The following is a 13,274-nucleotide window of genomic DNA, read 5'->3' as shown; positions in this document are numbered from 1 at the left end:
GCAGCAAGAGAAAGTCCAGATCAGGAAAGAGCTGTGGAGGATTGAGGATGTTATCGCAGGCCTCAGCACCAGTAAAGCCAACTACAAAGTCACTATCTCCTCTGTTACCAACCCAGGTATGACACTTGGAGCTTCCATGTGTACAAAGCCATTTGTTCTGTGTGATATGTGCATTACAAGCCATGTGGTCGTGCTACTGCATCTCACCATTAAAGCACTTGATCATACACTCGATACTAATGCCTTGAACATGACCCATGGGAAAAGAAAGCACTGTCTGTACAGCGTGTATTCATGTTCATATACATTGAATTCCCCAGAGAGGAAGTTTGTGCCTTCAGTGTCGGCGTCACCAGTGCCTTCTGTGTCTGGGAGCCCGTCTGCTATGGAGATGCGGTTGTCCCAGCAGCCACAGCACAGCCCCCGCCTCAGCCTCAGCCCCAGCACCCCCACCCTGTCCTCCAGCCCCAGCCAGCAACACTGGGTGGACGCAACCATCACCAGTGGGCTGAAATGGGTGAGTGTACAATACAGTTTGTGTAGCTTTGCTAACTAAATTAGTCACATTTTTCTTTCACCTTCTAAAATAGTTTTACAAATGGTGGTCAGCACAATCACAAGATGCTTTACAGAGAAGTAATTTTTTCTCTTTTGGGTTATTTTTTCTAGTTACCCTTTTTTGCAACACTAGCTACCTTCAAGGTTTGCAACTATCAATATTTTCATCATAAAAGCAGTCTGTTAAGGTCCGGGGTATATTTTCAACTTATTTGGTTTATACGACCATTTACCCAACATACACAAAGATATTCAGTTTTAGAGGAAAATCTGCACATTTGAAGAAGCTGTAGTCAGTAAATGTTTAGCATTTTTGCCCAATAAACAATACATTTTGCAACATTAATTGATTAAGTAATAAGGATTTCGGTTGACCCATCAATTAATGAACTAATGATATCATTAATATCTAAAGGCTCTAGTTGTATTGATCGTTTTTGGGCCATTTGTGCCTTTATTGGAAAGCAGATAGTACAGAAAGAGACAGGAAACAAGCAGAATGAGTACTGTTACCTCACATCTGTATGTAACATTAGATATGTATTGGTGGTTTTATAGATTAAAGAAAGGACTGATGTCCAATGTGAGATAGCTGTTTGTGAGGATTTTGAGTATTTAACAATGAACAGTTGTTGTGTATGCAGGGTGAGGATGATGTGCCTCCCAGACCTCCTCTACCTCAGCTCTATAGTCCTGATGAGCATCCCCCTGCTGTGCCCCCGTTGCCCCGGGAGACAACAGTCATCCGGCATACTTCTGTACGCGGCCTCAAACGACAGTCAGATGAACGCAAAAGGGACAGAGAGATTGGCCAGTTCACTAATGGAGACGGCAAGGTATATAGTATGTGTATCTGTGTGGTCGTGCCGCTGATATGTCTACATTTATCTAAGGTTTTTTAATCTCTGTCTTTGAATTTCAGGTGGAACTAAGACCTTTCCTGAGCGATCCAGAGCTTATGGGAGCTGGAGACGGCTCAAGCCACATCAGTGTAGCAGCATCAGGACATGAGGGTTACCAGACATTACCTAGCAGAGGTGCGTGGATGATAGAATCAGGAGAACACATTTGTTGAGGGGCAGCTTTTTTTTTACTGTGTAGCTTTTAGCTAAGCTTTCCAAATGTTTGTTGGCTTTCCCCTCAGGAGTGGCGGGTTCCTCGCTGAGGCTGAATCAGTCCTCCAACATCTCTTCATATGTGACCATCCGAAGATCCACCTCAGCTGCAGGGGTGACGGTGAGGTTCAGATATATTATTAGAATATTTATATTTTCCAGTACATAAAAAGCACATGGTATAGTAATGTTTTTTTTATATATCTTTAAAAAAAATGAAAAATATGATCCATCATACCACGATGTAAGGACTTTGTCACGCTTCAATTTCATGGATAGATTTTAGATAATAATATTGAATTGCCTAAGATATAATCCATTTACCAAACGTATTCCTTATAATTCTTGATGGATAAGCATTTCTGTAAAACAAAATAACAAAAACTATTTTTTACATGTAAACCACGTATCATATTCATTCTGTGAGTTGTCTACCGTGTTCCTTTTTCATACCTTATTTAACCTTCTTGTTTGTTTTTATTTCCCTCCACTTCTTTGCATTCTGCTGCACCTTTTGCTCGTGTTATCAACTCTCTTTCCTCCCACTCCTCTCAGGAGAGACCAAAAAGTGCCTTGGAGCGTCTGTACTCCGGGGAGCCGGCGCAGCAGCAGCAGCAGCAGAGGGGGAAGATGAGTGCTGATGAGCAGCTGGAGAGGATGAAGAGGCACCAGAAAGCCCTCGTCCGCCAGCGCAAACGCACCCTGAGCCACGGAGACCGCCACGCCTCTCCATCCTCGCGCACACCGCCTGCACCCTCGCGCCCACTTTCTGCAGACTTGGGATCAGTATGTTACTAGAACAGTATCACATGTCACAATCTCATGCATGACGACAACCAAACCCAGAGTGGGGATCTACAATGCGAGACTTAAAACAGCAAAGTTTGGCTTTTCTCAGTTTCTGACATTACAAAGTCAACAGAAATACGTTATATTAAGCAGTATGATTATTCACTGTGTGGCTCTAACTGTGCTTAATTCATGCATGTTGTTCTCAGATTTGAATAGGCCTTTTTCACTGCAGACATTTGATTTATCATAGCAGGAGAAAAAAAGCTTTTACTAAAAACATCAACGATGGCTCTGTTTTTTCCTGTAGTTTTCTAGTGAGCTTTGACAGAGTATCAACTGAATGGAAATACTTTTTCATTATTCCTTCATGTGACATGTCAACATATCTACAATGAAAAAGTCCTTTAGAGAGTGGCTTTACACTTGATACTTAACTGTAGCACAAAAATGGTTTATTATTAGGTGGAAATAATTACATTTACAATTATTAGGGATGGTCTTCCTGCTTAAAGCATATATCTTGCCTATCACACTCGTAACACACTAATTACCTCAGGCCTCAATGCCATCTACATTTCACATTAAACCCAATTTCTTGGTATTTTTCCCATTAAAGGTGGGGTAGGTAAGTTTGAGAAACCGGCATCGAGATACACTTTTTGTTATATTCCATGGAATGCTCTTAACATCCCGATAGCAATGAATATCTGAAGCGCTTTGACAAAAAATCCATTAAAAAATGTCATCTGTGGAAGCCGTACTGTAAAAAGCTGGTTTCTCCAAAATGACCTACCCCACCTTTAATAGTTGTTAGACACTAACTTCGCCCGCCCCGCCCCATTCTATCTCTCTCATTACTGATTTTTTCAACCAAGTTCAATATTTCTTTTTCCAGTGGTTCTCTGCTTACAGAATAGCAGAAGAGACCTGTCTTTCCTCATTTAGATCAATGTCTGCTGTCCTTCAATTGGATCAATTGTGGCTGTCTCTAAGCAGTCCATTTATGTGTGTGTGTGTGTGTGTGTGTGTGTGAGAAAGAGAGTAAAAGAGAGAAAGTGCCTTATTTTCTACATTGACATACACTGAGCAATGCCTATTCAAGCATATCCATCTCAACCTAATCATGGCATTTGTGCTGCTTTTCTTTACTGAATCAATATGAGGATGTTCTTATGGATCTGGGACTACTGTTCTCCAATCTACCCATCTTCGTTAGAGGAAGCCTTTCATTTAGACAATACTTATGTGTATGCTAATCCATTTCATATCAACACATAGGTTAAGTGATTTCAGTTTTGCTCAATGTCTTTATCAGTTAGTTAATTGTTAGTAATAAGAATGCCTCCTTTTTCAAATGTGAATGTAAATGCAAAAAATAAACGTTATTTTCTAATGCACTCATATTGCCATGTTTTTTTATTTATTATATTGTTTTTCTCTCAATACATACAATATGGTTTTGTTTGGTCATCAGTATGAGTGAATGGTCGTTCCTGTCTGTCACTGTGCTGTCGTATTTATCACTGGTGTAGACTAGAGAATGTACAGCAGGCTGTGGTATTGAGAGCATAGGCATGCATATTCAATGGATGCATGCTCCCCCTTTTTTCATGTTCACACCTGTACACACACACACACACACAAACACTCACACACTCTGCAGCATTTCAAATCATGTTAGCATACTTATGCAATGTACAGTACTTGTAACATATAATGACGTGGGAAGGCAAGTGAATCCAGTCATTTTCAAATGTACTTGATAAGCTGTGTCCTGTTCTTTGTTTACAAATGTTTTATTTTCCTTTTTGTGTTGTCCAGTGGAAGAGAGAGCAGGACTTTGACCTGCAGCTGCTTGAGAGGGCTGTTCAGGGGGAGGAGGCGCAGGCAGTGAGGAGCGTTCAGGGGGAGGAGAGACCTCCCGAGCACAAGGAGAGACCCCGCTCGCACTCTGACGAATGGCTGACCCTGCGCTCTACGGCCACGACTCCTCCTGCCCATGAGGTCGACCTGGAACCACTAGACTATGACCTGGACCTTAACAAAGAGGTACGTTATCTTCTCCAAGCAAAGTCATACAGCTTTGTTGTTTGAAATCAATACATGCATGAAAAAAACATGATACTCAACCAAGAACAACCACAGTCCAAAAAGTATATAAGAAGATGAACGACAAAGTTTTTTTCCTTTTATTCCCTTATTGCATTCAGGCCCTGGAAGCTGAATACAAATAACAATCTAACTCATGTTGGTGCGTGGATATTATGCTTTATAAATGCAGACATTTAGAAAAAACCTGAGCCTCAATTAAGCTGGAGAGTAAAGGCTTTGTTAAAGTACTTTACTTTAACTTTAAGAAATGTGAAGCGCATTTTAACTCCTTCGTATATCCTTAGTTTAATGAAGGTTGTATATCCAATCTTAATCTGTGCAAGTGGATAGATCATTTTTTGAAGTGACCAGATAGCAAGGGTGATGAAATAGCAGCTTGGACCTTAACACACACTATATCTGTTTGGTGTAGCTTTCCAAGCCTCAGAAAGTGTTGATCCCGGAGCGCTATGTGGACTCAGAGCCTGAGGAGCCTCTCAGTCCGCAGGAGGTGGAGGATCGTTATCGTAAGGTGGAGCGCATCAAGAGCATCTTGGCAAAATCCAGGTAAATGAAGTGTTGCTGACGAACACCAGAGTGGGCGTGCAGTGAGCCAAATTGTCCGTTTTGGCAATAACTCGCCCAACAGACATTTCCTCAAGCACAATGCTAAACCTGGCCACCTTTCAAAGGCACCGGGCTTCAGCTCATGCCCCTTCCTCCACATTGAAGGAAACAAGTTCCCAGCAAATAATGCATTTCCACATTATTACCAATTCATCACGTTTAGTTCCTTTGGTGTTTTATTCCAGTGTGCACAACCTGGCACCTGCAGTGACCGTGGACAAGCCAGGGGTCGGGCTGGTGGCTCTGGACTCAGCGCTGCAGGAGCAGGAGAGGATCATCACCATGTCCTACGCTCTGGCATCGGAGGCTTCGCTCAAGAGCAAACTAGTCACAGGTTGGTCATTATAACAATTTAAAAAGAATGTTCTGTTCCTTTGAGCCTGTAGGTTGTTGTAGGTTATACATCTTTGCTTTATAATGAATGTAGAAATCATTATTTTACAGAAACACTTAATAATAACTGTACCTGCCTGATATAAAAGAGAAAAAGGTACACAGTTTGAGTCAAATTGATCCTGGCATCAAATGGACATCTTTTGGTTGAAGAGGGGATAAAGAGAGGGAGGTAGCCTTTCAAGAATCCTGGATTGATGGAGTGGAGATGAGAAGGGCGTAAGGTGCAGATTCAAGCAATAAGGCTGTTCATTTCCTAATAACTGAACATTATTCCTTCTTAGGAGCTCAGATAGTCTCTAATTGCAATCCATGTAGGGTCTTTCAGACAGGGGAGGAATAGCTTGATGAGGCCATTTTGTGTGCTGATCAATGACCCAGTCAAACTCCACTCTCCTGCATACCGTTGCTGCTGCTGCTTTGAACGCAGCTCTGAACCTGCATAAAAGACACTGCGCTCACTTTTCATCTCTTTCATACTCTACAGCAGACAGGCAAGTTCATTTTCACTGGAGCTGCAGCAGATTGTCAGCCTGTGTGCCCCACTCACACATATATGCACACACACACACACACACACACACACACACACACACACACACACACACACACACACACACACACACACACACACACACACACACACACACACACACACACACACACACACACACACACACACACACACACATCTGTCACACACACTAACACTCAAGCTGTCAACGTGTGTGGAAGCTTAATATGCACAGTGAGGCAAAGTCAACAATTATAACATTATTTCCAGCATAGAGAAATGTCAGAGAATATAACTGCTGGCATCTTGTCAGCGGAGACTAAATAAATGATTTTCTTTCTCTCCCTTTGGTGTTAAAGCAAGGTATGCTGGTGCACTTTCAAATCCTTGAATTAAAAGAAAGGTCCTTTCATGGTATTATGCATGAGAGACTTCAATAATGATCGCATTAAAGCAGGAATATGCAGCCGTGCAATTATGTAAAGTATACATAAGAAGGTGCTTTTGTTTTTAGATATGTTATTCTAAATAATTTGTTATTTTTTGTTATTACTTGTCAGGACCATTAAAAGGAATCATATTAATGATCTCAAAAAAATAAACTGCCTTGTGTAATCCTTAGTGTGTTTTTCGTTATGTTTAGAGTTCAGAACGTTTTGAAAAAAGAAATCAAGATTTCCAGGTGCCCAAGGCTTAGATTGCTAAATTATTTTCAAAAATCTTTTAGTCTTAGAACAAAAAATAACGTTTTACACAGAGAGCAGCCTCAAATGTGTGTTCGTGGCTTCTGCCTAATAGCCGACTAACATGATTAACTAATCATTACTGTCAATCAACTCATCAATCTACTAGCTCTTTAGTAAATGCTACCAGTTTAATGCTTCTATTTGTATCATGCCATTGTGGGCAATGCTGCTGATTGTTTAGCAGATGAGACTTATTACATTATTGGAGATACATCACCACTGCGATGGAGTACATCAATGCCAGATATTCCCATTGCTAATTGCAATTTACATTCTTTTGTAAACTGACTTTCTAGAAAAGCGATATGAAAGGAAATATACAGTGACTTCATTATGTATTCATGTCGCCCACCCCCTGTGTCATTAGGTAAACAAACACAGAAGTGTAGTGTTCAGAACAAAACATGCTCCAGTTTTATCCTTCAATGTGACGTCAACAGAGTTCGCCGTGTGACTAACAAACCAATTTGATTTTCTCTTTTCTTTTTTTCCTCCTCTTCTCGATAGTTCCACTACTGGCTAACATCCCCACCTATCCTCCTCCTCCTCCTCCCCCCCCTCCCCCTCCCCCTCCCCCTCCTCCTCCTCGTCCTCCTCCTCCTCCTCCCCTTCCTCCTGCTCCTCCTCTTCCTCCTTTCCACCCTGCTCCTTATGTTCCTCCTGCTCCTTCGGTTTCTCCTTCTCCCTCTGTGTCTCTGGCGCCTCCCTCTCCTCTAAGCAACGGAATTCACTACACGTTTGTCTAACCCAAGAAATAAAGTAAGGCCTAACTGCATGTTTTACGGTGTTAATGTCTCCAAGACCTCACTAATCCTCTGCAACACGGTGCTCCTGTGTGTTCTCGCTGCATGCTTGCTGCTCTGTTGTGATTGTAGGAAACACATCTTGTCTAGGTTAGGGAAGCCCTGCCTCTACTCCCATTATAATCAAAACAAACATCTGCAGGCAGTCTGCTCATCCCACTGTGATAATTGTCTGTAAATTGTTTTTCTCTTTTTTCTTTTTGTATCACTGCCAAAATATTTATGGATGGTTTAGGGAAAAAAGGGCTGAAATGAACATGACTGTTGTAGCATTGTGTATAATTAACAAAGGAGAAACCTTTTGATCTAGCACCTTGACAGTTCAGTAGTCAGCACAGCTGCATTCACAGCTCTAATTAGCTCCCCATCTGTAGTGTGGCCTCGCATAGTCAGAAAACAACACAGTAGATATCATTGTTGTTACTGTAAACGCATTAACAAAGCTTTACTGCCTTATTAATCAGCCAACAATGAGTGATAACTTGATTTTTCCCCCTGATTTATTTCTATAAATAAGACCATTATCCTTCTACAGGTAGGTTAAATATGTGTATCTATTTCTGGATAGAATTATAATGTGCACTAGATGTGCACAGTTATGTAAAATAATCTGATTTTAATCAAAAACAATCAAACACAATGACCAAAGTCTCCACCTAGCTGCCTTTTACCTCTTGGTATCATGCAGCATTTATGTCATGTCAGAGGAAGTGAAAGCAAGTTACTATTTGCATGACTTGAATGTGTCGTTGTCTAATATAAGAGGAATCTTCATTCCTTCGAGAAGAGTTGTTCCACCGCATGCTTCACTGTGATTGAATGATTACGTACCTCTCTCATCCCGTGTTCATTTCTGATGTTATTATATGTGTTGTTGCAGTTGATTGAATGTTATTTACACTCTAACTACACAACAACAAGACAGTCAGGATAGACCATTAGAATGTTTTTAAAGGGAAGTAACTAAGAACCACAACACAGAGATATCCCTATCAGTGTTTAAAGTAACTTTATTGTTAATATTGTCAGCATAACTGTTTACCAACTACTAGCATTGAAACCTTCACAAAACTGATTTTACAATGATACACTGTAAAACCTTCTTTTCAACTAAGAATTCAAACATTGAGTTAGAGTACATGTTTACTTGAATATCACATGTGCTAACAATGAAAGGAATGGAAGAACCAAGCAGGGAATGAGAACCTTTTCATTTGTGGTACTTACTTTGTCTTTCTCTCTGATCACTTCTCAGCTCAAGCCATTTCTGGACACTGAGGTGCTATTCCAAAATGACAACAAACACCTGGGATCTACAAGAAAAGAGGATTTGGCACACCTTTCCATAGAGCAGTACAAGAACGTTACTAAACTTTTATCCTGCTCTCTGAGGCTCACGAAGCATTGACTCGTTAAAGATTTTCTAATTTCTGGAAACGATGGAAAATGGAAGACTTTGCAATGGGCGCTGATGTGCTTATTAACTATGGGAGAGTCTAACCAATGTTAATCTCACGATAACATTTTCTACATTTTATTGCACTTTGAATTGTTCACTGTATCATGTTTTCAAGGTATGACTGAATCACTTTTGTCTGCAGTGTGATCTCAACTGGGAAACTGTTTTTGTTTGTTTGTTTTTGTTAGGCACAGAATGTTAAGAACAAAAGGTACTAAATGCGTCATGATGGTAGTATTTTTTTTAAAGCTCAGATAATATTCTTACAACAAACCACTTGAAATATCATATGTATGTACCTGTAGCACTGCCAGTCTCCTTTTAGCTTGCCAAAATGAATTTTATTTTTGCTTACATCAGAAGAAAAATAACCTTTAACATATTTTCTGTGTGACTGGGAAAGGTTGCAAATGGAAATTTATAAAAATGTAAATATTAAAGATATTAACACAATATCTGGTTAGTGAAATATGTATTATTTTATCATTTATATTCATATTCATTTCATTTTGTTTGAATGAGGTAAATAGCATAATCGGCTAAGGTGTCCGATAACTACCACATGAGCCAGAAGGAAAGGGAAATTCAATAATCCATGACCTTCAGTTTATGAATCTGCCTTGTAATCGACGCAATTTAGAAAGGCAATATTAAACTAAATGATTAACTTTTCGTCTTATCATATTATATTTTATATTACTGACGCATTCATTGAATGTATTTTATTCTAACCATGTACAAAGAAAAGTACAAAATGTGGACTCATCATAGTTCCAGGATTCTCTTTGAACCTCCACATTGATTGCCTTGACCCTTTAAACTTCATTCTATTATTTGAGAAGGGAACCAAACTAAGGCATGCTCAAAGGAGGTGAACTCTCAATACAAAAAAGAGAGGCTCCTTGAAATGTTTTTTTTAAGTTCAAAGCTTTTTCAATCTCAAAAGGGCATTTTTAATTCCATGTATTTTCAACCAAGAAGGTGGATACTAATAACTCTGGATTCTGAAGTACATAATTCATATCTTTAAATCATGAACCATGTCTCCCTTGCAATTGTGAAAGAAACCTTTTGAGAAATACATGTATTGACCTATCTGATAAAAAAAAAAAAGAATACAGAGACAATCATTTGTTACGGAAAGTGCTGTTATTAACAGACTGCCATTTTCAGCACAAATATGTTGCATGTTTATCAAGAAGAACCCTGGTACATATGCTGATAGGATGTGATGCAAACACTATTAAAGGCTACAACGCCCACGCCTGATAGTGAGCCGTTGTGTTTTGGCTCCCTCCCAAGTGACATATTTATCTTTAATTCGAGAGTAATTACTTTCACTCGTGTGCATCATGGTGCTCTTTGAAAACACCTGAGAGAGCAGCCTCTCCATCTCTCCTCCAGTATCGGGGCCCCACAGCGCCTACTGGCCCTGGTGGCTAGAAGACCCAACACATCCTCTGTTGTGCTTATTTTGCAATAAAATGGGATGTTTTTCCCTCCTCCTGCAGAAATTCACCCAAGACCCTCCACTGAGGATTGTGGCATTTCCATGTATTGACGTTTGGCTGGTGGTTCATATACATTTGTTATTCTATGCTCTGGACTTCAAAGAGAATGAAAGAAGGCCTATTATGCTAATAAGGTCCTGTTCTGTTAAACGCAATCAAGGCCTCCTGCATTAATCCTTAACTAAATACTTACTGGATTCAGAAATGCTTTTATCAGATGCAGAGACACATACTGCTTGGATTCATGACAGGGATGTTTGTTAGAGAATATTTTTTGTAGAAGTAAATAAAATATAATAAGTAAACAGCATCAAATGTCTCAATGTAATTAGCAGTAAAGTATATCATGTCAATGTAAAGTGACACTGGTGAGGTGAAAGCTTTGACTTGTGTTGCTTTCCTTTCTGCCTGCTCTGTGTTGAAAGGAAGAGCCCATTGAGACCATGCTGAGGAGTCTGACCTTGTTCTCAGGTCCGTATTGTTCACTGCTCTGCACACTGCATGTGTAACACATTCACACTTTTCCCCTGATAGGGGAAGATAAAGAAGAAATCCTACACTGATTCCCAGAGATACATATTTCCATCACATACATATTATTGTTACTTGCCGTGAATGTCTGAGGATTAGATTACAGTGGAATCACAGCGAGCGCCTTCTTTGTGCACTGTGGGGATCCATATTGTAGTCCAATTGTACAAATACAAAACCAAGGAGGCTATGCAATAGGTGCTTTGATTTCAAAATAGTATTTTATGCTGTTTTATCATTTTCAAGCTCCACACACGGTACATTTTTTAATATGTAAGAAATGGAATGGTGATTTGTTGAATAATTGAAGAGTTAGGAATCACTGAATATTCTTCCCAATGTGTATGCATGCTATAAAAAGAATAGAGAGAAAGCTGAATTACAGTTGCGCTGCACCACACTGACTTACTATTTGCAGAAACTAAAACAATGCCTTTGTGTAATCTTTCATTTCAAAGCAATCACAATTGCGATATCATGGGGGAGATGAGGCAAATGTAAAAATATTAAATATTGAAAAGAGAACACAATTCCTTTGACATAAATGATTAAGCCTGCGTTGAGAAAGTACTGTGTAAAATTAAACAATGAATTAATCTCATGTCCCTTAAACGGAAGGCTTTTACAATACCTACAGTGAATTGGGCTTTTTGTACATAAAAGCAATTGCTTTGTAAATGAACCGAATGCCCCCGGGCCTCCTCTTTAATCTAGCAGCTCCTTCCACACACACACACACATGCGCACACACACACACACACACACACACACACACACACACACACACACACACACACACACACACACACACACACACACACACACACACACACAAGTAAGTGAAATTGAATATGTAGCTACTGAAACGAAAAAGGCTACAAATACATTCATGGATCTACAGTGCACTATCACAGAGATGCATTAGTTTATTTCCATCAGTGTTTTTTTACATTTCTGATACATCAGTTAAATTAAAAGAGAAAAATGGTGTGCTCACTGTCGTATAAGGCCATTACCAGAGATGCATTTGGACAAAAATGTTGATTAAAAACTGCATTTTGATAAAAAAAAACTGATTCCATGTCTCGTTTGCTGAAAAAGAAGAAGTTTTCACGTTACAAGATTCTTCAAAAACCGAGCAGCAGGTAACGTATTCAGAAATACACAACATAAATAGTACAATAAATCATTGGTTTAACGTGTATTCATGAGTACTACAGAGTTGATATTTGTAGTACCGTTGGCACTGGGCTGTATGATGGTGTCCCTGATAAGTATATAATTAGAATTGGCATGTTGCACTCCTTATTGCAACATGATTAATCAGTAGTTCTCTGTTAACTTGAAAGGAAATATTAGATCCTGACTAAACTTTGATGAAATCCAGAGTTACAAGTAAGAGATTTGGGTCAACTAATGAGAACAGAGTGTCCCACTTTGCAAGTCCGATTGGGAGAGAGGCGATTTGCATGTATGCAAATAGTGTATGAGTTAATTGCATAACTTGGAATTCAATAATAACTAAGTCAGTCGTGTTGGTTTTGTGGATGTCGGACCATGTCCGTGGTTGTGACCGTCTGCAGAAGTGTTTCCCTAATGGCTTGTAAGGGTGCTCACAGAAGTTTACTTAGATGTGTGTTATTTCTCATCAATGAGGATTTGCTTAAAGTATGTGACACAACAACAAATCCAGAAGAACTATGTAACTGTTTACAAATCAAGATCAACATCTTCTATATTCAGACATTTAACACAGAGATGTGCCTATCTTTACATTTTCATGTCACTCTCAAAAAAGTAAATGAGCAGAGCTTCCAAAAAATGTCTTTCACAAAGAACATTTCCAAAGCCTGTTAGGCTAAGATTTGACTTGTCCATGATGTGAGGTTTGTAAACATATTGATCATTAAATGCAAGTGTAAAACAAAGGTGTCTCTGCTCATCAGCACATTGCTTTAAGTCAGGATAGAGCTATACATGATGATTAAGAATATATGAAGATGAAGATATATGAATGAAAGATTTCACTCAGGTTTAATAATAAATATGTTTTATGTGATCATGCACATGTTACAATCCTGTTTAGGTTAGGGTTTAAAATGATGTAATGAAAAGATATGTATACATAGGCTTC

The 13,274-nt window shown here is 39.3% G+C and overlaps 1 protein-coding gene across 23 annotated transcripts in view; it reads left to right on the top strand.

Annotated features, from left to right (window-relative positions):
* Positions 1–10,853, top strand: part of plekha7b (pleckstrin homology domain containing, family A member 7b) — a 62,847-nt gene extending 51,994 nt beyond the window's left edge. For 10 of the 23 annotated variants that reach the window (XM_079663193.1, XM_079663184.1, XM_079663181.1 and 7 more), the window contains 11 exons: positions 5–116; positions 321–517; positions 1,188–1,394; positions 1,481–1,595; positions 1,703–1,794; positions 2,229–2,459; positions 4,287–4,514; positions 4,990–5,123; positions 5,369–5,517; positions 7,344–7,595; positions 8,895–10,852. In XM_079663193.1, the coding sequence (XP_079519319.1) occupies positions 5–116; positions 321–517; positions 1,188–1,394; positions 1,481–1,595; positions 1,703–1,794; positions 2,229–2,459; positions 4,287–4,514; positions 4,990–5,123; positions 5,369–5,517; positions 7,344–7,582 (1,704 nt within the window). In that variant the 3' untranslated portion in view covers positions 7,583–7,595; positions 8,895–10,852. Of the gene's footprint in view, positions 1–4; positions 117–320; positions 518–1,187; positions 1,395–1,480; positions 1,596–1,702; positions 1,795–2,228; positions 2,460–4,286; positions 4,515–4,989; positions 5,124–5,368; positions 5,518–7,343; positions 7,596–8,894 lie in introns of all 23 variants that reach the window. The other 13 variants (XM_079663191.1, XM_079663190.1, XM_079663186.1 and 10 more) reach the window with 6 other exon arrangements.
* The last annotated feature ends 2,421 nt before the right edge of the window (positions 10,854–13,274 follow it).

Source organism: Notothenia rossii, assembly GCF_949606895.1.
Source record: "Notothenia rossii genome assembly, chromosome: 2".
Taxonomy (NCBI): domain Eukaryota; kingdom Metazoa; phylum Chordata; class Actinopteri; order Perciformes; family Nototheniidae; genus Notothenia; species Notothenia rossii.
Note: the sequence above shows the minus strand (reverse complement) of the source record. Positions and strands in the feature narration are given on the sequence as shown.